General features: G+C 47.2%; 1 protein-coding gene across 2 annotated transcripts; it reads left to right on the top strand.

The window, feature by feature from the left end:
* Nucleotides 1–13,012: 13,012 nt before the first annotated feature.
* On the top strand, nucleotides 13,013–19,688 carry Cyp11b2 (cytochrome P450, family 11, subfamily b, polypeptide 2). 2 transcript variants are annotated; one of them, NM_012538.2, is made up of 9 exons: nucleotides 13,274–13,518; nucleotides 13,889–14,044; nucleotides 15,538–15,737; nucleotides 15,853–16,056; nucleotides 16,314–16,468; nucleotides 17,381–17,547; nucleotides 17,785–17,863; nucleotides 17,951–18,139; nucleotides 18,389–19,688. In NM_012538.2, exons 1-9 carry the CDS (start codon nucleotides 13,274–13,276, stop codon nucleotides 18,500–18,502), a joined length of 1,509 nt encoding a protein of 502 aa, NP_036670.2. In that variant the 3' UTR covers nucleotides 18,503–19,688. The 2 variants fall into 2 exon arrangements, with proteins under 2 accessions (XP_063119046.1, NP_036670.2); XM_063262976.1 differs by lacking the exon at nucleotides 15,853–16,056 and having other exon boundaries at nucleotides 13,013–13,518; nucleotides 18,389–19,682.
* The last annotated feature ends 2,958 nt before the right edge of the window (nucleotides 19,689–22,646 follow it).

Here is a 22,646-nt window from a genome sequence, read left to right as displayed (position 1 = left end):
TCTCAGCTTAAGTCCAGATAGTCCTAAGGGATCCAGATGTGTGAACCAAATCTCAAAGGGAATCCTTTCTGATTGGGCTCATAGTGGCCCACAGGAAGTGCAGCTCCCGAGCGCCCCCAGGAGGAGATCTGGGGTAGTGTATCTACTGAGCCTGCCTTGGAGTCCCAGTGCTCAGGGCAGTGTGGAGCCTTAGGAGCCTCTGTGCTGGCAGTGCTGGGAGGAATCAGTAAGCAGCATGCTTCCACGGTCTCTGTTTCACTTCTTGCCTTGACTTCGTCCACGATGGACTGTGTATTGGAAGAATTAGTGCAAATACATCTTTTCTTCCCCTACATTGTTTCCAGTCAAAGTGTTATATCACAGTGACAGAAAGGTAACTAGAAAGCACCCTCAAAACACAGGTAAGTAAATAAAACCAGAGGTTACAAAGGAGGGGGCTTTCCTGATAACAAAAGTTGTCAGGATAAACTGTCTAGAGCCATGAATTAGGGGAGCGATAAAAAAGGGAAACAAAACCAGGATGAAGTCCACTTGTCTTTCTGTCTTCTACATAGATCCCTGAGCCCTGAGGAGAGGGTGTCTGAGCACTCTGCAGTCTCTGTAGTAACTGTCACTGACTGTAAGAAGTTTCCCTAAAGGGGATTGGGAAATGCACCAATATAAAGTGTACAGCAGTAAGTCATAGGATTCATTTCAACGTTATATCTATCTAGTGGAATAATAGTACTAGATTTTTTTCCTTAGAGGCCATGACCATAGGTTCTTAGCTTCATTGACAGTGTTTGGTATAAACTCCATCTTGTGCAGTATGCCTTAAATCCAATTTTATAAAAGTGGTTGGTTCCTCCCACGATGCTCATACCATTATTGCAGCGGTGGCGTATATTGTCAGGCATATGTTGTGAGTAGCGTAGCTCACAGGGTTCACAGCCAGGTGATATGGACGGTTACTGGGCTCCTCCATTCGCATGCATAGTACCTACCTATGCACATATACAACACACACATATACAACACACACATATACAACACACACATATACAACACACACATATACAACACACACATATACAACACACACATATACAACACACACATATACAACACACACATATACAATACACATGCATATATAATATACATATGCATATATAATGCACATACATATACAATACACACATATAACACACACATATACAATACACACACATATTCAATACACACACATATACAATACACACATTATATATATGGGGTTACCTTGTAATAGGAGCACAATACCCCCAACTAGATACCACATTCTACCAAATAAAAACCAGAAATAGGCTACCACTTTTTGATTTTTGGCCAGTGGAGCCCCATAGACACCCCAAACATTACAGACCATTGTCAATGCTATTTTTTTTCTATCCAGGACTTTGCAGTAAAGTCCTGTTGCTGAAGACGCCATACACTTGAATCGTGAACTATGGCGAAATCAACTGGAAGCTTCATCAGCGCTGGCCAGCTCTCATAGTGCTAGGTAGGTACTATGCATGCGAATGGAGGAGCCCAGTAACCGTCCATATCACCTGGCTGTGAACCCTGTGAGCTACGCTACTCACAACATATGCCTGACAATATATGCCACCGCTGCAATAATGGTATGAGCATCGTGGGAGGAACCAACCACTTTTATAAAATTGGATTTAAGGCATACTGCACAAGATGGAGTTTATACCAAACACTGTCAATGAAGCTAAGAACCTATGGTCATGGCCTCTAAGGAAAAAAATCTAGTACTATTATTCCGCTAGATAGATATAACGTTGAAATGAATCCTATGACTTACTGCTGTACACTTTATATTGGTGCATTTCCCAATCCCCTTTAGGGAAACTTCTTACAGTCAGTGACAGTTACTACAGAGACTGCAGAGTGCTCAGACACCCTCTCCTCAGGGCTCAGGGATCTATGTAGAAGACAGAAAGATTGTCAGAGGCAGAGGCGAATAACTTCAGGGAGAAAATGGTTTCCAGACAGAGTAGGACAGATGCATGCAGCTCACAGAATTTGTGACAGTATGACCTACATAACCTTAGGCCAAACAACATCCCAGCACGGAGGAAAGGAGATGGGTCCACAATCCCACCACAGCCAAGGAGCCGCTTTAGCCATGCTTTAGTGGGACAACCAAGTCATACTCGCTGTAGGAAGCACAGCATAGAGTAAGCATGGGAGAAACCAGGACTGTCCACCATCTGAGCCTATTTGCTTCAACAGAAAGACATGGGTGATGCTCGCTCATCAAGAATGCCCCTGAAAGTGGTCAAATAACCCCGTGACCCTTGGCTATTCTACTAGGAGCCAGCGTCTACCTAGATCCCCTCAATATTCTGAGAATTGTTTAGGGTCTAATCCTTGGCTTTGTCTCTCAGTGAACAGAATTTTCCCCTGTGTATGAGGCTCCTTTGTGCATCCTCCACCAACAGAACTTACCCTTATGCTTATCACAGATGCTTCCTGTAGGCCCTAACCCTGAGCTCTCTTTATCAGCCAATAGAACTCACGTGTGTTGTTAACGCCACATGTGCTTTGCTACCTTGCTAGGGGTTTCAACGGAGCCCTGCCTAAAGCTTTGCTGATAATCGTTGCATGGAAACCCTTTTCAAACGTTTTATTATGGTTAAATGTGTAAGGATAAGTCATGAGGTCAGACCCTGGAGGTTTTGACCCAGTGCCCACAAAGATGGTACTGACTCAAGCTTCATTCTTCACTTTATGTGGACCATCGACATAGCCAGACCAGTCCCAGAATCTCTCACTAAGGGCTGAGGGCCCGTAATTACTCAGTCCACATGGTAGGGTGCCTCAGTAGTCCCAATCTGGAACTAGAAGCCCAGGAAATTCTCAGAGGCTGCTTGTCTTTATTCAATAATGAAAGCTTGGAAATGCTGATTCTGCTCTCAGGGAAGGAATCATCATCATCATTACCATCATCTTCTTCGTCTACCTCCTCCTCCTCTTCTTCTTCTTCCTCCTCCTTCTTCCTTTTTCATCATCATCACCACCACCACCACCACCACCACCACCACCACCACCACCACCACCATCCTCATCATTATCACCAGCAGCAGCAGCAGCAGCAAAGTCAACTGCGTGTCAGGAGGGAGACCAAGCAAGCGAAAGGGGAGAGAATAAATGTTCTTCCAAAATAGTCTTTTTGTCTGAATGTGGGTTAGTTCCTGAAATCCACACGGCACCTCTCAACCATCCACAGCTCTGATTCCAAGGGAGGAGCTTATACACAGACCTCCAAGGACTCTAGGCACACATGTGGTATGCACACACACACATGCACACACACATGCACACACACATGTGCATACACACATATACATGCACACACACACAAGCAGGCAAAACACTCTTACATATAAAATAAAATGCATAAATATTTTTTCAAGAGGGGATGTGAAATGGTGCTAATATCAAAGGTGGGAGGAGGAAGACTAATGGCCCGATCATCATGCCCAAATTAATTAAAGCAAGCTTTTAAATTCGTGTATATGGGCTGCTTCCCTCTAAGTGGGGTTGAGTGGTCAGCATTAGATGTGAGGAAGACAAGTTTTTTATAGCTCAGGGGTAGGGGATTTCCAAATGAGGGACTTGGTGGACAAAACAGGTAGGATTAGAGGAGCAGAACACAGTCATAACAAATCGGTTCCTCCTGGAACAAAGATGTGGTTGCAAGGTGGACATGACAAGGTAGTCATGACAACAGGTATCATAACAACAGGTAGTCCTAACAAGGCAGTCGAGAGTGGTCAGATAACCTCTTGAAACAAAGGTAAGTTTGCAAGATGGCTATAAACAACTTTTTGAAATAAAGACTTGATCGCCATTCCTGGAACAGAGTCTAACCGAACTATTTGTAGTTAAGGTTACAGGTGCAACATAGCCTAATCTTGGAGAAGCAGGTTCAATCATAAACTGGAATGAGCCTAGTTTGTCTTTACTGTAAGACGGCTTTTAAGTCTATGACAGAGGCTGGTTCTTTAGTGGCTCACCTCATAGTAGCATTTGTCATTCAAGCCCGATGACTTGAGTTCAATCCCTGGATCTCAGTGACAGGAGAGAACTGACTCTTGAAAGCTCTCCTTCAACCTCTACTCATGTACCACAGCGCAAGAGCATCCATACACAGACATTCGATAAACTGATAATAATTAATTTGAAGTTTATTTTTCTAACCATTTCTTAGCTAAAATGGAAACAACACAAGTTTACTCCTGAACTCATTTGTGAAAACAAAGGTAAAAAGGAAGTTTTAAAAGGAGATTTATTTATTTTTAATTAAGTGTATGGTGTCTGTCTTAGGTAGGGTTTTATTGCTGTGAAGGGACACCATGACCAAGGCAACTCTTATAAGGAAAAACATTTAAATGGGGCTATAAGCATGGCAGCTTGCAGGCTGATATGGTGTTGGAGGAGCTGAGAGTTCTACATCTTAGTTGGAAGATAACCAGGGCGAGACTGGATATGTTTCACATTGGGTGTAGCTTGAACATTTAAGACCTCAAAGTCCCACCTCCACAGTGACACACATCCTCTAACAAGGCCACATCTCCTCCAATAAGGCCACACCTCCTAATAGTGCCACTCCCTATTGGACAAGCATATTCAAACCACCACAGTGTGTGTGTGTGTGTGTGTGTGTGTGTGTGTGTGTGTGTGTGTGTGTGTGTCTTGGTGTCTCTGTGTGAATCTTGGTGTCATCTGTATGTATCTGCGTTTCTCTGCATTATATCTGAGTCTTTGAGTGTATCTTTGTGTGAGTCTGGGGCTGTGTGTGTCTGAGCTTGGGTCTGTGTTTGTGTGTGTGTCTGTGTATGTCTCTGTCTGTGTGAGTCTGGGTCTGTGTTGGAGTCTTTGTGTGTGTTTCTCTGTGTATGAATCTTTGTCTGTGTCTTCGTGTATATGTCTGTGTAAGGGTTGGCTATGTGACTGTAAGTGCCTGAATTAGTCAGAAGAGGAAGCTGGATCCCTAAAGTCAGACTCACAGGCAGTTTCAAGCTGCCTGATATAGGTGCTGGGAACTTACCTTGGATTCTTTGCAAGAACAGCACATTTTCAACTGCTCAGCCATTTCTACCACCTCTAAGAAGAAAGTTTTAGAAACTGAGGTGGTATGGATCAGCTTTACTCTCAAGTTTTATCCATATTGACTCTAATTAGAACATGCATTTTTGGTTTTTAAACAAGGCTCATAGAAGATATGGTCATCCTCCTGTGGCACCAGTGGAAAATAGTGGGACTTTTACAGGTTGGGGCCTTGTGGGAGGAACTTATGTCATGCTGGGAGTGTGGCCTTGAAAGGATCCAGACCCTACTTGTCTCTCTCTCTCTTTCACTTCCTGGATGCGGTGAAGTGAGCAGTTTCCTTTCATGCACATTCTAACCACAACATATTCATCACTGATCCAAAAGTGACGAAGCCAACTGACCATGGATTGAAACCACGAATCCAAAAAACCCTTTTCTCTTTGTAAGTTGGTTTTTGTTTGTTTGTTTGTTTGTTTGTTTGTTTCTTTTTTGGAGCTGAGGACTGAACCCAGGGCCTTGCGCTTACTAGGCAAGCGCTCTACCTCTGAGTTAAATCACCAACCCCTTCTTTGTAAGTTCTTATCTCTGGGGTGTTGCATGGTAACAACTAACAATAGCCTTCATAACAGGGCCGATGAGGAGAAGTGAAGATCTTAATGTTTAAACTTGTCTTATTTGTCAGAAGTATAGTGTGTTAAAGAACAATTATAACGGTGGTAACTCACACCTTCAACTCTAGCACTTGGGAGGCAGAGACAGGAGGATCTCTGAGTTTGAGGTCAGCCTGATCTGCACAGTGAGTTCAAGGACAGCAAGGGCTTCACAGAGAAACCCTGTCTCAAAAAAACCAAAATCCAACCAACCAACCAACCAACCAAACAAAGAAATCAAATAAGGTAACTGGATACCTTAGACCTTAGGCACTGGCTCCGCACCCATTCCCACAACACCTAGAGGAAGCCTGACTCCCAGGTGCTCTGAAATGCCCAGGATCACAGGAGAGGCCACAACATCTGCCCCATACCATGAGTGACTAGTTCCTCCAGGATCCAGGGATGCAGGAACCTGGCCCAGCCAGTGGCACGGGTTCCTTCCGATCTGAACCAGTGCCCTGAGCAGACCTTGGGCACTGGCTCTGCACCCAGTCCCACAACACCCAGTGGAAGCCCCACTCAGGTGCTCTGAAACTTCCAGGATCACAGGATTACAGAGGAAGCTCTATTCCCAGGAGATCAGACACAACCAGAAGCACTGGAGCTCTGACACACTCAAGATCGAAGATGAGGCCACAAATCTTTCCCAACACCCAAAATAATTGGGATCCCCCACAGGAACTAGGGAACACCCCCCTGCACCCCAAACCCAGGACTCGGCTCCCCACTCACTCCTGCAACACTCTGAGAAAGCTTGACTCCCAGGAGCTCTGACAGAACAGGATCTCAGGATCCCAGAATCCCAGAATCATGGGACATAGTACCACCTGAAGACCCAGTCACAAAAGAACACACATGGGACACACTCACTGATAAGTGGATATTAGCTCAAAAGCTTGGAATACCCAAGATACAATTTACAGACCACATGAAGCTCAAGAAGAAGGAAGACCAAAGTGTGGATGCTTTAGTCCTTCTTGGAAAGGGGGGAAACAAAATACTCAAGGGAGGAAATACAGAGACAAAGTGTGGAGTAGAGACTTAAGGAAAGGCCATCCAGAGACTGCCCCACCTGGGGATCCATCCCACAGGCAGTCACCAAAACTAGACACTATTGCAGATGCCAAGAAGTGCATGCTGACAGGAGCCTGATATAGGTGTCATCTGAGAGGCTTTGCAAGAATCTGACAAATATAGAGGTGAACGCTCGCAGCCAACCATTGGACTGAGAATGGAGTCCCCAATGGAAGAGTTAGAGAAGGGACTGAAGGAGCTGAAGGGGCTTGCAATCCCATAAGAAGAATAACAATATCAACTAACCAGACCCCCCCCCCAGAGCTCCCCGGGACTAAACCACCAACCAAAGAGTACACATGGAGCAACCAATGGCTCCAGCCTGCATATGTAGCAGAGGATGACCTTTTCAGGCAACAATAGGATGAGAGTCCCTTGGTCCTGTGAAGGCTTGATGCCCTAGAGTAGGGGAATGCCAGGGCGGGTCAGAGGGAGGAAGTGAATAGGTGGATGGGTGGGGGAACTTCCTTATAGAAGCAGGGGGAGAGGGGAGGGGACGGGGGTTTCCAGAGGGGAAGCCAGGAAAGGGGATAACATTTGAAATGTAAATAAAGAAAATATCCAATAAAAGAAAAAATGAAAAAAAAAGATAACCAGATACCATGATATGGGTCTGTAATCTCAGAATGCTTACAGTAAAACAAGAGGCAGAGACAAAAGAATCGGCTGGTAGTAAGGTAGCCTAGAGCAAACATCAGAGACGGTAGGGAGACCTTGTCTCAACAAGCTGGAACAACTCTGGATAGTTGTGTGTGTGCCCTTCTCGGAACAACTAATGTTTTAAAAGGCAAAACAAAACCCCATGCATCTAAGCATATAATAGCCAAACTGCACCAAACCGAAAGAAAATCACAATAATAAATCAGAGTGACAACAATCTGGGCTATGAAGGAGCAAAACCCAAATCATGTCTGGCTTTTTAGAAGTCACCAGAAAGAAGCATTTAAAGGATTGAAAGGAGGACCCATGTAATGCAGAATTCTGTATTCCATACAGTCACCTTTCAGAGGCAAGGGGGAGGGGCAGGCGAGAGGGTTCTGTTGATGAAGAGCTTGCCACACAAAGCGGTTTCGATGCACAGTGCCCATGTAAAAGCCAGGTGTGGCACACATCTGTGATCCTAGCCCTGGAAAGGCAGAGACAGGAGGCTTCCTGGGGTTTGCTTGTCAGCCAAGCCTGTTAAGTTGATGAGTTTCAGGTTCAGCAAGAGACTGCCTCCCAAAACTATGTGAAGTGACTGAAGAAGAAACCCGTTGCTGACCTCTGGCTACCTACTGACCTACTGGCTACCTACTGGCCTCCTGGCTGACCTCATGCACCTAAGCATATAATAGCCAAACTGCACCAAACCTACACAGGTACCTACACACACACACACACACACACACACACACACACACACACACACACACACACACACAGAGTGAGGGAGAAATAAAGACTTTTCCATGCAAACAAAACTTAGGGGAACCTGCTGTCCTTGGGCCCGCCTTCCTAGAACTATAGAATGTTCTTCAGAGAGAAGTGATGCAGGCCACGAAGGCAAGAACAGATGGGTGATGTCAGAGAACAGGCTTGTTCCTCATTCTCAATGCTCTCTTCTTGGGAGCAGGCGAGCCTGGGCCCTGTGGATTCTCACACTGCCTGTGAAGGGACTCAGTTACCTGAATAAGGACTCAGATAGGTTTCAATGTAGATTTCCAAATCCATATTTGTAGAAGTTATGGTCTGGTTTTGCTTCCCAGCCCTAAACTCAAAGAAAATAAGAGTTGAAACTTAAAATATATTTACAAACACCTTGACTGTATAGCTAGGCTCTTCTCCAACTAGCGCATAACTTAAAATATCGGTTATTCTAATCTGCACTCTACCATGTGGCTGGTCACCTGTGCTCAGGTACTATGCATCTGCTCATCACATCTTCCTGGCAAATCTCCCTTCTGGCATTCTCCCAGAATCCATTCTGCTTCCTAGATGTTCCACCTTCTATTTCCTGTCTAAGTTATAGGCCTTCAAATGTATTATTGACAGGTGCCACACCCATACGGACATAGATATTCTCTCTATATAGATTAACTGCTGAAAAAAGAATTGTGGAATGGTAAACCATGCCAGGAAGTTTGGTAGGTAGAGCGGGTTGAGACCCCAGAAACTCACATCTGAGACAGTAGGCGCCTCCCTGCTCCCTGCCAAATTCCTGGGCTGGAACAAGTGTTGTACTTCCCACCTAAGGAAACCTGACCACAGGCCCAGAACAGAGTTCTCCATGCTAGGAGAGGTACCTAGAGGCCCTGAGGGTTTCACCAATAAGCTTCCCTTCCCAGACATTCTTTTCTGCAAAAGGTATTTAATCTTGGGCCCACTCTGAGAGGTATGGTACATCCATTTTCTTCAATGAACAATTAATAAAAAGTTTGGAACCAAGGACTGTCTCTTTCATTGAGAACCACCATGGGGAACATGGAGGGGGCCTTTGATTACCAAGTTGCAGCCCAAGCCTCCCACAGAAGGCCCTTCTGGGTTCCCAGCTATAACCACTGTCAAGCTAAGTACCTTCACTGAAGAGCAAAGCTGGAGACCCATTCCCCATCTCCCTGCCCTGTACTGTTGCTGTCCTCAACCCATTCCCGTTCCTCCCAACTCTGGGAGTGCCCATTCCTGGCCTGGTGGAGGGCCTATTCAATCCATACACTTTGTTCTAGACTTCTCTGTGGTTTTCCACCAGTGACGAGATACCCCGAAATTAGCGAATATCAGCTTTGGCTTTCTCACATCTCAGACTGCATTTTACCATCCCAGTGATGTCTCAGAGCTTCCCTGAAGCCCAGCGTCCACCCAGTAGCAGCAGTGTGGGACAGACACAGTCAGACTCCCCACATTTCACCACCCCAGCATCTGTGCCCAGGGGTGGGTGTGGACCCACAAGGATGGATAAGGTGTGGCTAATATGGTGAGAGAGAATTAGAAGATTTATATGAAATTTTCAGCTAAAAGTAGAAATGGCAGAGAGAGGGAGGGAGGGAGGGAGGGAGGGAGAGAGAGAGAGAGAGAGAGAGAGAGAGAGAGAGAGAGAGAGAGCAAATATAAAAGCAAAGAATAAAGGATATAAGGAAACAGGCCTTAATATGGGAGATATTAACTCAAGGTATCTTAATAATCTCTTCAAGTATCAGTGGTCCAAACACATCAATCAAAGGATAGTACCCAGCTGTGTATCATCTGTAAGAAGCCTATGTTAAAAGACACTTATAGTTTAAAAGCAAAGAGATGGGGACAGTGAGTGGGCTCAGTGGGTAAAGGTGATTACCTGATGACATGAGTTTGATGTTTTGATGACTTGACCATGGAGCCCACACGATTGAAGGAAGGAACCAATTCCTGTGGGCTATTCTCTGACCTCCAGCACCCACCCCTATGCTCCTACCCCCTGACCAGGGGGAAGACAACCAATGTTGTCAACCTTTCAGAATGGTACAAATCCAAAACACTAGTGTTAAATCAGTAAAGACTTCCAGTACCAGGAGTCTTCATTCATTTGTGATAAGAACTCAGATACAGCCAGTCCGGAAGACACGCTCAAGACAGGTTACAGCCTGCAAGTGTGTGCTTTGGTGTTTATTCAAAGGCATTGTAAGTCGGATTCACAGAAGAGGTTACTGGTCGACCTCTCTCTGGTCATCAAACTTGGGAGAAGTTAAGTTGGTTTTTTTGTTGATAAATAGACAAGTAAACCCTGGCTTAAGCAGAACCTGGGGTGTTTTTCAATTCTAAAAGGTAATGATGGGTCCACCAAAGAAAACACAGATGACTAGGAAAAAAGAAGTCAGTGTGAAAGTCTCCAAGGTATATGGCTGAACATTATGAGAAAAGAAGGCAGGGAGAAAAGTTTGGGGTGGTCTGCTGGTGATGTGAATGCCTTGCAAACACGAATATTTGAGTTTAATTCCTGGAGCCCATGTATTTCAAAAGTCCAGCATCAGGCTGGAGAGATGGCTTACTGTTCTTCTAGAGTACAGGAGTTCAGTTCCCAGCACTCACGTCAAGGGACCTCACCCCCCCTCTTTGATATGAGCTCCAAGGGTAACCTGACACCTCTACCCTCTGCCAGCCCAGGCATTCATATGCACACACACACACACACACACACACACACACACACACACACACACAGAGTTAAACACAATAAGTCAAATATTATTTTAAAAAAGTCCAGAATGGGGCATGCACTTGTAATCCCAATGCTGGGAGGTAGAGACTGGTTGGTCTCTGGGGCTTACTGTCTAGCCAGCCCTTCCAACTTGGCAAATTTCAGGTCAGTGAGAGATTCCTGTTCAAAAAGAGAAAGAAAAAGGTATGATGTGTGTAGAATGAAACCCAAAGTTGTCTCTTGGCCTCCACATTCACACACATAGACCCTCCTGCATGCATATAGACACGCACCCAAGCACTCATAAACACATGCACATACTCATACACACACACACACACACACACACACACACACACACACACTGCACCACTTATACCCCACACACAGACATGCACACACACACATACACCCTACACCACAATACATGTAGACATGCACACATATGCACAAATACACGTTCACACACATACACACATATGCACACACCCCACACCCCACACACCCAACATGCACAGACATGCACACACGCACACGTATCAACAAGTGTAAAGGGAAAAAATGGGTAAGTAGGAAGGTCAATGGCTGCCAGAGATGTGTGAGGGGCATGGGAAGACAGAGGAAGACCTCTAAGGAGATGAAAGCACCATGTGTGAGACTCCCATGGTGTCTCTACAGCTGTCAACCCCACAGCATGTTGAGCACCAAATCCCTGTGGAAGCTGAGGTCATGGAGTGATGAAAATATGTCTGCCTTGGTTTGTCAACTATCAAGAACACCGCTGGAGCTGACAGAGCAGGAGGCCATACCTGGGGGAGGTGCATTCGTGGGGATTCTCGGATCCTTTTTTCTCCCAATAAACCGGAACAGTTCTTAAGGAGAGGTCTAGAAGTCGCTTCTCTCATCACAGGTCGTCATCATGCCAAATGGAACAGCAGCTTCCTTACAGGCAATCCTATTATATGTACATGCTGGGGACTCTAAAGATTGTACATGCCCATAGGAATGTTCTCAACACTCTGTGTACTCTGAACTGCTAACACTATTTGTTTAATTAGTGAGAGAATGAATGGGCAGATTTTGAGTCCTGACATTCTCCAGGTAGACCGAGGGGCTATGTTACCATGAGTCCTGAGAGTTCTCTAAGGTGTGGACAGTGAGGAGTCTAGGCAAGGTCAATCCTGTGCTCACAAAGTCCCACTGGCAAGCTGAAATAGGATTCTACCAAAGTTCATGCCTGGGAATCAATGAGTTTCTTAGACTTACAGAACAATGGGTGAGGGCTTTTTGGGCAGCAGCATAGATGACTTTAAAGAAGCTACCTTGGGAGGTCTGCACCCAGCTGCAATGCTGGCTTCTCCCATGGCTGTGTAGATGGGACCCCTCTCTTAATTCTTCCTCTCATATATACTCTGGTCTCTCTCAGAGACCCTGAGACCATGTTCAATTAAAGGACAGTGACATACAATGGGTTTGGAGGGGTGAGGGGACGCTCAGGAGAGGGCCCTTCTGTGAGGGAGTGTCAACAATCAACAGGCTCAGATGTGATGATCTTCTGTGACCAGGTCCAGCGGAACCCCTGAAGATGGTGAGGTTTGGTTTGGAGGATGGTCCTGAACAGCACCACTGTACCAAGAAAAGCAGGCACCCAGCAAGCTAGGGGATCTGACAAGTGTGAGGAGGGGGGTGGAAGCTGAGGGTGAGACTTGTCCGACCACGCATGATGGAGCTGACCGTCCTGGCCTATGGGCAGGCTTGCTCTCAGGGGCCACTGTGACACCACCACCAGGATGCCACATGTGTTACTTTGGTTTCATGTGTAGCAGCAACAGAAAAGCTTTCTTCAATTTTTAAGAAAGTAAATTCAAACTTGTTGGGGGTAAATTACAATGCTTTTATGTACTTTCTAGTCCTTAGATTTATTTTCACTAAACACACACACACACACACACACACACACACACACACCCAAGTCTATTAAAAGAAACCAAGGTCTTCTAGGATATCTTCAAAAGAGAGGATCCATCCATCTTCCCTTTTCCATCTATAGTGAGAAAAGAGTAATTTCTTCCCCTTCTACCTCAGGCAACACAGTTCCGCATGTGGACACTACACCTGCTCTTAGTTTCTACCCCCCAGCAGGCTTTGCAGGTGTTGGGGAGCTGGTCATATGCTTCTACTGACAGTTGAGCCCCAACCATGACCAGAGCTCAGATACCTCAGACAAGTCCAGGGACAGTTTCTTCCATGACGTGATTAGCTGAACAGTACAGTACTTAGGCAGGATAAAAGGCTGTGAGCTGAAGGGAGGAGGATGGCAATGGCTCTCAGGGTGACAGCAGATGTGTGGCTGGCAAGACCCTGGCAGTGCCTGCACAGGACGAGGGCACTGGGCACTACGGCAACACTGGCCCCCAAGACACTGAAGCCCTTTGAAGCCATACCACAATACTCCAGGAACAAGTGGCTGAAGATGATACAGATCCTGAGGGAGCAGGGCCAAGAGAACCTACACCTGGAGATGCACCAGGCCTTCCAGGAGCTGGGGCCCATTTTCAGGTAAGGGCTTTCCTTCCCCATAGCCAAGCACAGACATAGCTTGCTGTCCTCTGGTTGGCCAGGCTCTGCAGGGTACGAGGTGCTGTATTCTCCAGTAGGCACCCGGCATTCCATCTTTAGGAAGACAGGGAGGGAGAACAGGAGGTTCTGGGACTGACTCGTGGGCTCTCCACAGGGACAGAGAAAAGCACTTCTCACTGCTGAGAGGACAGAGTGCTGAAGTGGAGTGCAGACACTGGGAGAGTCCTCCTGTGGGGGAAGCAAGGGCTAGGAGAGGATGAGATGAGAGAGCACACTGACAGGGCTGGCTGTGCAGCGAGCTCAGGTGGAGGACACTCCACTTACATCAGGGCTGTGTGCTTCACCGCAGGCACAGTGCAGGGGGAGCACAGATTGTGTCTGTGATGCTGCCTGAGGACGCTGAGAAGCTGCACCAGGTGGAGAGTATCCTCCCGCGTCGGATGCACCTGGAGCCGTGGGTGGCCCACAGGGAACTCCGTGGCCTGAGACGTGGTGTGTTCTTGCTGTGAGTGGACATTGGGAATGAGGAGGGAGGTGAGATCTGTGGCCCACACAAGATGCAGATCCTGTTTGGGTGGTGGTATGGAGATCAGTCACAGCCAAGCCTGGGTCGATACCATGCCATGCAGATCCTGGGCCTGAGGAGGAGGGAGGTAGCAGAGGAGTGCCTCTTGTTCCAAGCTTCTGTTTTGAATAGGTTTTTCTAGAGTGTGGCTCTCCTTCCTACCAGTTGCAAAGTTGGCCCAGAATGGGGAGGGGCACTGGCTTAGAGTCATAGCCTGTATCTGCCACAGCCTGTATCCAGCAATGAAGTCCTTCTTTTGTAGGGGTAATTTTGCTTCCAGAGATTTGAGATAGATTGTCCTGGGCTTGAAGGGATAGAGAACAAGGAGTTGGAGCTCCTGTGGACTCATAGTCAAAACTGAGTAAGGTGGTAAGAGAGGGGAGAGTTCTCTCCCGCAGCTAGATGGACATCTAGAGAGCTAAGCAGGGGCTCTTGGTGCTTGGAGTGGATAGGCTGGAAAGAGAGGCCACTAGTGGGTATTGGTAAGCCTGCCAAGGGAAGACACATGGGTACACCAGGCCATGTCAGAGGGAATTCTTTTGTTGAAAAAATAGTTTTGGGAAATAGGCACATGGGTTTGACACTTACCAGATGGAGTCTGGCAGGGAGGCCAGATGCAAATGGCAGCTTCGGGCAGTGTGAGCATGAGCCTCTGAGAAGGTAGGGAGCCCATATGTGTGCAAGTCCATACATGTGTGTAAAGATGTCTGTGTGTGTGTGTGTGTGTGTGTGTGTGTAGATATGAAAGTGTGTGTTGTCTGCATCTGTGACTCTTTGTGTGTTTATGTCTTTATGCATGACTGTTTTGTTAGTTTTCTGCAGAAAGGGACTTGCTTACATATGTTTTCGAGGTCCTGGATGGCTGCACACACAAATGTACAAATGGTCACTGTAAATGGTTGCAGGATTTAGCACACAAAAGTATGTGCTTCCTGCTTGTGGGGGTTCAGTGTGCAAACTCCTGCCCACTGTTTACTGGAGAATCTTCATGGGAGCCCTGCAGCCTGAACCTGTTTGTGGATGTTCTTAGAGGTCCTCGGCGGAGGCTTCTGCCCCAGGGAAGATGGGATCCCTTAGCTGAGTCAGGCAGAGCTGACGTCTCAGAGACCACACACTACAGCATGGCAGGGCCAGTGAGCTCAGCTAGGCTTCTCTTCTGTGGGGTGGTGGTGTAGGCCAGGTAGGCAGAGCTCGATAGCAGAGTCTCCTTTCTCCCTGGATATGAATGTGCTAATCCACTTCAGACTTAGTGACCTCTGCCCCAACACAGGGAGGCTGCTTTGGAAGAAAGGAGTGGGGTCAGGACCTGCAGAGCCTGCCTCTGAGCCCAACACTTCTTTTCCTGGATTTCTTTGAGAGTCAAGGAGATGGACATAGGCTTGGGGCCAGGTCTACCCATTGTAGTGTCTGTAGCTCTGCTCTGTGTTCTGCAGAAATGGGGCTGACTGGCGCTTCAACCGACTGAAACTGAACCCAAACGTGCTGTCACCAAAAGCTGTTCAAAATTTTGTCCCCATGGTGGACGAGGTAGCAAGGGACTTCTTGGAGGCCCTGAAAAAGAAGGTGCGTCAGAATGCTCGAGGGAGCCTTACCATGGATGTCCAGCAAAGTCTCTTCAACTACACTATAGAAGGTATGTGGCCAGAGGAAAGTCTCAACTTAAGGGAGGCAGGGAGGGAGACAGGGAGAGACAAGGCAGTCTTGAGGACAGGGATTCCCTTACCTCAGAGGCACCATTCATTTTGCAGCCAGCAACTTTGCACTTTTTGGAGAGAGGCTGGGCCTCCTTGGTCATGACCTGAACCCTGGTAGCCTGAAGTTCATCCATGCCCTACATTCAATGTTCAAGTCCACCACACAGCTCCTGTTCTTACCCAGAAGCTTGACTCGCTGGACAAGCACCCGGGTGTGGAAAGAACATTTTGATGCCTGGGATGTCATCTCTGAGTATGGTGAGGGCCGCTGACCTGGGCAGGAAATACCAGGTCAGCTAATTACCCTTTATCTGTACTCATGGCTACACCGGGCGTCCTCTCAAATGATGGCAACTGCCACTTCCTGCTCTTCTAACACATTCGTACCAAGCCTATGGCTGAACAGACCCACAGATAATGGGAGGAGAGTAGGGAAGGTCGCTGGTCATGAGGGTGGGATGCACAACAGGACAGTGGGTGCTACTTGTATTCAAGTTCCCGCCTCACATCTCTAGCCAACAGATGTATCTGGAAGGTGCACCAGGAACTCAGACTCGGCAGCTCTCAGACCTACAGTGGCATTGTGGCAGCACTAATAACTCAGGGAGCTTTACCTCTGGACGCCATCAAAGCCAACTCTATGGAGCTCACTGCTGGGAGCGTTGACACGGTCAGGCGGTGCTGTTAGAATCCCCTGGGACTCCTTCTCTGGGTTCCCTAAAGCATTACCTACGAACTGCATTCCCAGGTTCCTTCACCCAGGAGCCTCTGGGCCTTGACTGTAGGTTATACCTAGAGGAATGCCAGGAAGAGAGAGATGTTTTAGGTAAACAGGCAGAGATCAGTGAGCTCAGGAAAGGGGAGGCTTCAGGGCAGCACCATTTGCAAGCAGCAGCTTTAGGCTCATGGAGGGGTGTGTGAGGGGTGAGGGTGGTTGGGGGGATGGCTGGCTGCCAAAGGTGAGAGAAGGGAGACAGATAAGGTCAGCAGGGGGGAGGGTTCCATCAAGAAGGGCCATACATCAGGTCTTATAACAAGTTAGATGAATACAGAGTTAGCATGCCCAGGTGGAGCATGGAGGCAGGCTGGTGACATCGGGGGAGAGGCTTCAGAGGCTGTTTCTGTGGGCTGTGACATAACAAGAGACAATCTGGATATAGACGCCCAAGGCTCATTCTGGAACTTATCACTGAAGCAAGAAGAGGTAGGGTGGGGAACATGGACCTATTTCATGCCTGCACAGTGAGGTCAGTGCTGAGAGGCCCGAGGACAGTCATTGGCATTAAGGCACTTGGAAATATAGAGTGGCCATGTCTCTACGTGACACCCAGGTACCACTGCGTACCAGAGCAGGCTGTGAACGCCAGACTATAAAGGTGCTGAGACAGTGGCCAGGACTGGGGTGTCTGTAGCCTGTCTCTCAGGACTTAGAGCAAGGATTCCAGGCAGACATTAGGGTAGAAGGTCATGGCTCCCTGGGTCCTTATTCTGCTATGCCCATGCAATTTCCTCAGAGGAGGGCATCTTTGTAGTAGCGATGCCCTTCGGGAGGCTGTCTGAGATTGCTCTCTGCCTCCTGCAGACAGCAATCCCCTTGGTAATGACCCTTTTTGAGCTGGCTCGGAACCCAGATGTTCAGCAGGCCCTGCGGCAGGAGACCCTGGCAGCTGAGGCCAGCATCGCTGCTAATCCCCAGAAGGCCATGTCAGACCTGCCCTTGCTGCGGGCTGCCCTTAAAGAGACCTTGAGGTAGGTGCTGACTGCCCTTCCTTCCCTCCTGTCCAGTATTCTCTATTATCTGGGGCAGAGGACAGCCATGTTCTCTACTCTCCTTCCTGTGGTTGGGAGCTGTTGTTCCTCTGGAGGTTGGCTGAGCTCCACAGAGCCGGGAGCCACACCCCTGGAGGTTCTGAGGGAGGAAGGTGCAGATGTGGGCAGGAGAAGCCCTCATTTCTGAGGCCTTTGCTGCTGCTCCCTCATCTCCAGACTCTACCCTGTTGGTGGCTTTTTGGAGAGAATCCTAAACTCAGACCTGGTGCTTCAGAACTATCATGTCCCTGCTGGGGTGAGTGATCTTCATACCCTCACCAATTGCCCTTCCCTCTATCTCCTCAAAGAAGCAGCTGACTTTATCCTTGGCCTCTGCCCACAGACGTTGGTCCTACTTTATCTGTACTCCATGGGCCGAAACCCTGCAGTGTTCCCAAGACCTGAGCGCTATATGCCTCAGCGCTGGCTGGAGAGGAAAAGGAGTTTCCAGCATCTGGCCTTCGGCTTTGGGGTGCGCCAGTGCCTGGGGCGGCGCCTGGCAGAGGTGGAGATGCTGCTCCTGCTTCACCATGTGAGCACCTCTGGGTGGGCCTGTGAGTTTCAGGGTGCTGATGGGCAGTATTTGGAACAAAAGCATAGGCCTTCAGGTTTCTATTTGGGCTTCGTGTGTTTGGTGAACTCTCTAGAGCAGGACTGGACCCTCAGGCCTCCACAGGAAGTCCTAGTTTCAGCATGGTGGCTGCACTAAACAATTTAGCAGTAGATGGGCCAGTGCTCTGCCCTGCTGAGGAGGCCATAAGGACCCCCCGTTGTCTTCCAGATGCTGAAAACCTTCCAGGTGGAGACACTGAGACAAGAGGATGTGCAGATGGCCTATCGCTTTGTTTTGATGCCCAGCTCTAGTCCTGTCCTCACTTTCCGGCCCGTCAGCTAGTCACCTTACATCTGGGGCCCTAATCAGTCCACCGGCCTACTTCTGTCCTGACGCCCAAGGTCACGCTTCTCTGCCAGCAGAAATCTTGGGGGGGGGGAAGAGGTCACATTGTCATCATTCAACACAACTGTACACAGTTTACAGCTGAAGACCTCCAGCATCAGGTACAAGCAAGGCCAGGGAAGAGATTAGGAGTATCTTCAGGGCAATAGGTAGTCTCTCCTGAGCGGTCTTCCCCATTCTTTCCAACGGTCACTCCAGGTGGCCACGGCCTTCAAAGGGTCTCAGAGTAAAGCCAGAAGTAATCTCCTCCTTATGGATCCATTATTTTGACATGACCCACAAAAACATTTTCACACACAGATGGGTTTTTGGGGGGCAAAAGATACATAGATGATAGATATGATATATGATATTGATAGATAGATAGATGATAGATAGATAGATAGATAGATAGATAGATAGATAGATAGATAGATGATGGATGACCAGTCATTTATGTCTGTGTTTTGTTTGAAGCCTTTCACAGTGGAGCTGGCACATATGAGTTGGTGACTCTACAGTGTTTTAAGAGTAGACACAGCTGCACTTGCTAAGGACTGGGTGGTTGTGGTATCAGAGATGCAGGCAGGAGGACCTGCTGGAACCCAGATACTGTGTGAAGTCCCCACAGGGACGGTGGTCTTCCATGAGGTCAAGGTGTTTCCTGACTTCTGCCAGTGCATGCTGCTTGGGCAAAGGTAATTCTCTTGACTTGTGAAAGTGGCCCAAAGCATAAGAATTTTTTCAGGTATCCTTTCAGCTGCAAGTCGGTAGGGCGAAAAGTTTTGGCCAAGAACAACCACTTCACAGGATCTCCTGTGCTCAGCACCAAAGCACAAATCTACTGGAGATGTGTGTGCCAAATTCCAAGGTCTTAGGCCTTTGAGTGTGAGGCAGTATAGAGTCAGGGCCTTTAATGATATAATTCGTGTGAAATGAGATTACTGGGTTGTGCCTACTCCAATGCCCAGAGAGCACCCAAGAAGAGAGTGAGGTGCCAGGTCACAGAGACAGACCCCATGTGGAAGACAGGAAGTCAGACTTCTGTAAGCCGAGGAAAGCAGTTGGAACTCCTGTAGTCTTGGCTCCATCACTCAATCACTTCCCTGGCTGTGAAAAATAAACTTGTGTTGTTGAAGTCCCAGTTTGAAGTCTTTTGCCATGATGGTCAGAGCCAATATGATCTGCTGTGCAGGGCGTATTGTGATTCAGAGTCCCCTAACGCCAAGAAAAGGGTTCCAGCTCATCAACCACTGTGAGGTGGTGGGGCTTATGGGGGTATAGCTCAGCAGAAGGAGGTCTGGTCTTCACTGTTGTGTTCTTGATGGGGCTGTAGGATCCAGGACTCAGCTCTTCCATTTCCTGAGACCACAATGTGAGCTCCCTCCTCTGCCTGTCCCCCGCTTAGAACATGCTGTCTCAAGGCAACTGGCCTATGTGCTATAGTGATTAATTCTTCAATATTAATATCTTTTAAGTCAGTACGCAAAGCATTGACTGCATTGTGATGTCCTCATATGTGGTTGACCTCAGTCTCCACTGTGAGATGCGGCTCTATACCTGGGAAAACCCCAGAGACTTCACACAGCTCTGAGCTGATCGTTGCTTCTAAGAGTCTGACAAGAAGAGTGTGCATCGATTCTTAACTTCCTCAGGCAAAAATCACAATGACTTTTCACTCACAGTCATTCACAATACCCCTTAGCAATACAGTAGCCAGGGAAATGAAAACTAACAACAGTGAGAATTACATAAAAAGTTGAAGAGAAACCAAGGTCAGTGATCTGCATGTAGATTTCTCTCCGGGTGTTGATTTCGTTCCTCACTGGGTTTACAATGTTGTGTTTTCATTTCCTTCCAGGTTAGACATTTTCTGACTTCCCAGCTCCTACATTTAATTATTGGGGTCAAGTGTGCTTTGAATATGTCATTTGTGTTTTAGCAATTCTATCCTCACCTGCAGCATTCACTCCTATCCTTATTCTCTGTGTCTATAAAGAGGCTTCCGTAGACATTCGTGTTCTTGATCTTGGAATTTTCATCAGCTGAAGATGTCATCCACAAATATTTAGTATAAATCTCCTGGCCCATGAATTTCATGAAACAGCATATACAAGCTACTATGTCAACTGATATGCATGCCATGTGGTAGGGGAGCAGAAAGCAAAATGAATCATTTCCCTTCCTCCCTTGTCATCTGGGCACTGATCCATGGTTCAGTGACCATAACCAGTCACTTCAATCTCATAGTTCTCCATAAGAACCAGACAACACAGCTTTGAATTCACAAACAAAAGTATAGTACACTAAAAACACCTATAGGATCACAGGGAACCGACCAAAGGCTGTAGAGACAATCGAGAGACTTGAAGAAAAATAGTAGCGAACCACATGCCCTATATCCTCACATAAGACACATCAACACACACACACAGTCACACAGTCACATACATACATACATACACACACACACACACACACACACACACACACACACACACGCACACACCTTCCAAAGTATGACAGCCTCTAAAGGCAGCACAGTCAACTGGGGACCCAGTGTTCAATTAACTCAATTAGCAGGAAAATAAAGGAGAGAGTTAGCAAATGGGAGAAAGGTCTGAACAGATAGTCTTAAGAGAAAACACACAAGTCAGAGAGGAGACATAAAGGACATTCAACCCTACTAGTCATCCAGACTCAACCAACTGTGAGAAACATCTGATTTTGGAAGAGTGGCAAATTAAAAAAAAAATGATAAAAGACCAGAAGCACCGAGAAGGGAGGGAGGAGGTAAGAGGAACCTCTGAACACAGTTGGTGGGAAACCAAATTGTCACGGGCACAAGGAAAAGCAGGAGGACCTCAGAAAGTAAGCCCATGGCTTGCTCTCTCAATCATGTGCTGGTCTCACAGTTTACACCCAAAGGAAACAAACTCTTTATATCAAAGGGAGCTCTTTCTCCACCATAATTGTAGCATAGTCACAGAGCGAAGATGCGCAATCAAACTTGTCAGTAGAGAAAATAATCCAAGCCAGACAATAGGTGACACAAGGTTTAGTCCCAGCCCTCAGGAGGCAGAAGCAGGAAGATCTCTGTGGGTTTGAGGCCAGCCTGCTCTACAAAGTGACTTCCAGGACAACCGGAGCTGTTACACATAGAAAACCTGTCTCAAGAAACCAACCAACCAAACTGACCAACCAACAAATAAATAAGTAAATAAATAGATAAATAATAAAAGTGGTCCACACATTAGGGAATACTACGTACCCTGAGCAAAGAGGGAAGGAAGCATAGCAATTGTGTCAACTGGAAGGACCTAGGGGGTGTTATATTAGGTAAAGCGAGTGAAGCACAGGGAAACTAAGAGTGGGCAGGTGAGTTGAAGAAAGCTACTCTTAAAATAGCAAAAGGTAGAGGACTTGAGAGATAGCTTAGCAGTTAAAGAGCACTGACTGCTCTCCCAGAGGTCCTGAGTTTAATTCCTAGCAACCCCATGGTGGCTCACAACCATCTGTAATGGGATCTGATGCCCCCTTCAACTCTGTCTGAAGACAGCTACAGGGTACTCATGTACATAAGATGAATAAATAATTTTTAAATCCTTTTTAAATATTGATATTTTTAATTTACATTTCAAATGTTATCCCCTATCCCCCACCTAACCACCCACCACATCCTGCCTCCCTGCCCTGACATTCCCCTACACTGTGGGGTCCAGCCTTGGCAGGACCAAGGGCTTCTCCTCCCTTTGGTACCCAACAAGGCAATCCTCTGCTACATACACAGCTGGGGCCATGGGTCTGTTCATGTATAGTCTTTGGATGGTGGCTTAGTCCCTGGGACCTCTGCTTGGTTGGTATTGTTGTTCTTATTGCAAACCCCTTCAGCTCCTCCAATCCTTTCTCTAACTAAACTAGTGGTTGAGCTTCTCAGTTCAATGATTGGCTTAGAGCATTCGCCTCAGTATTTGTTATGCTCTAGCAGAGCCTCTCAGGCAACAGCTATAGCAGGTTCCTCTCAGCATGCACTTCTTGGCATCAGCAATTTTATCTGGATTTGGTGGCTGTATGTGTATGAGCTGGATCCCCAGGTGGGGCA

This window comes from Rattus norvegicus, chromosome 7 (assembly GCF_036323735.1).
Source record: "Rattus norvegicus strain BN/NHsdMcwi chromosome 7, GRCr8, whole genome shotgun sequence".
Classification (NCBI taxonomy): Eukaryota; Metazoa; Chordata; class Mammalia; order Rodentia; family Muridae; genus Rattus; species Rattus norvegicus.
This window is presented reverse-complemented; position numbering and strand designations above follow the sequence as displayed.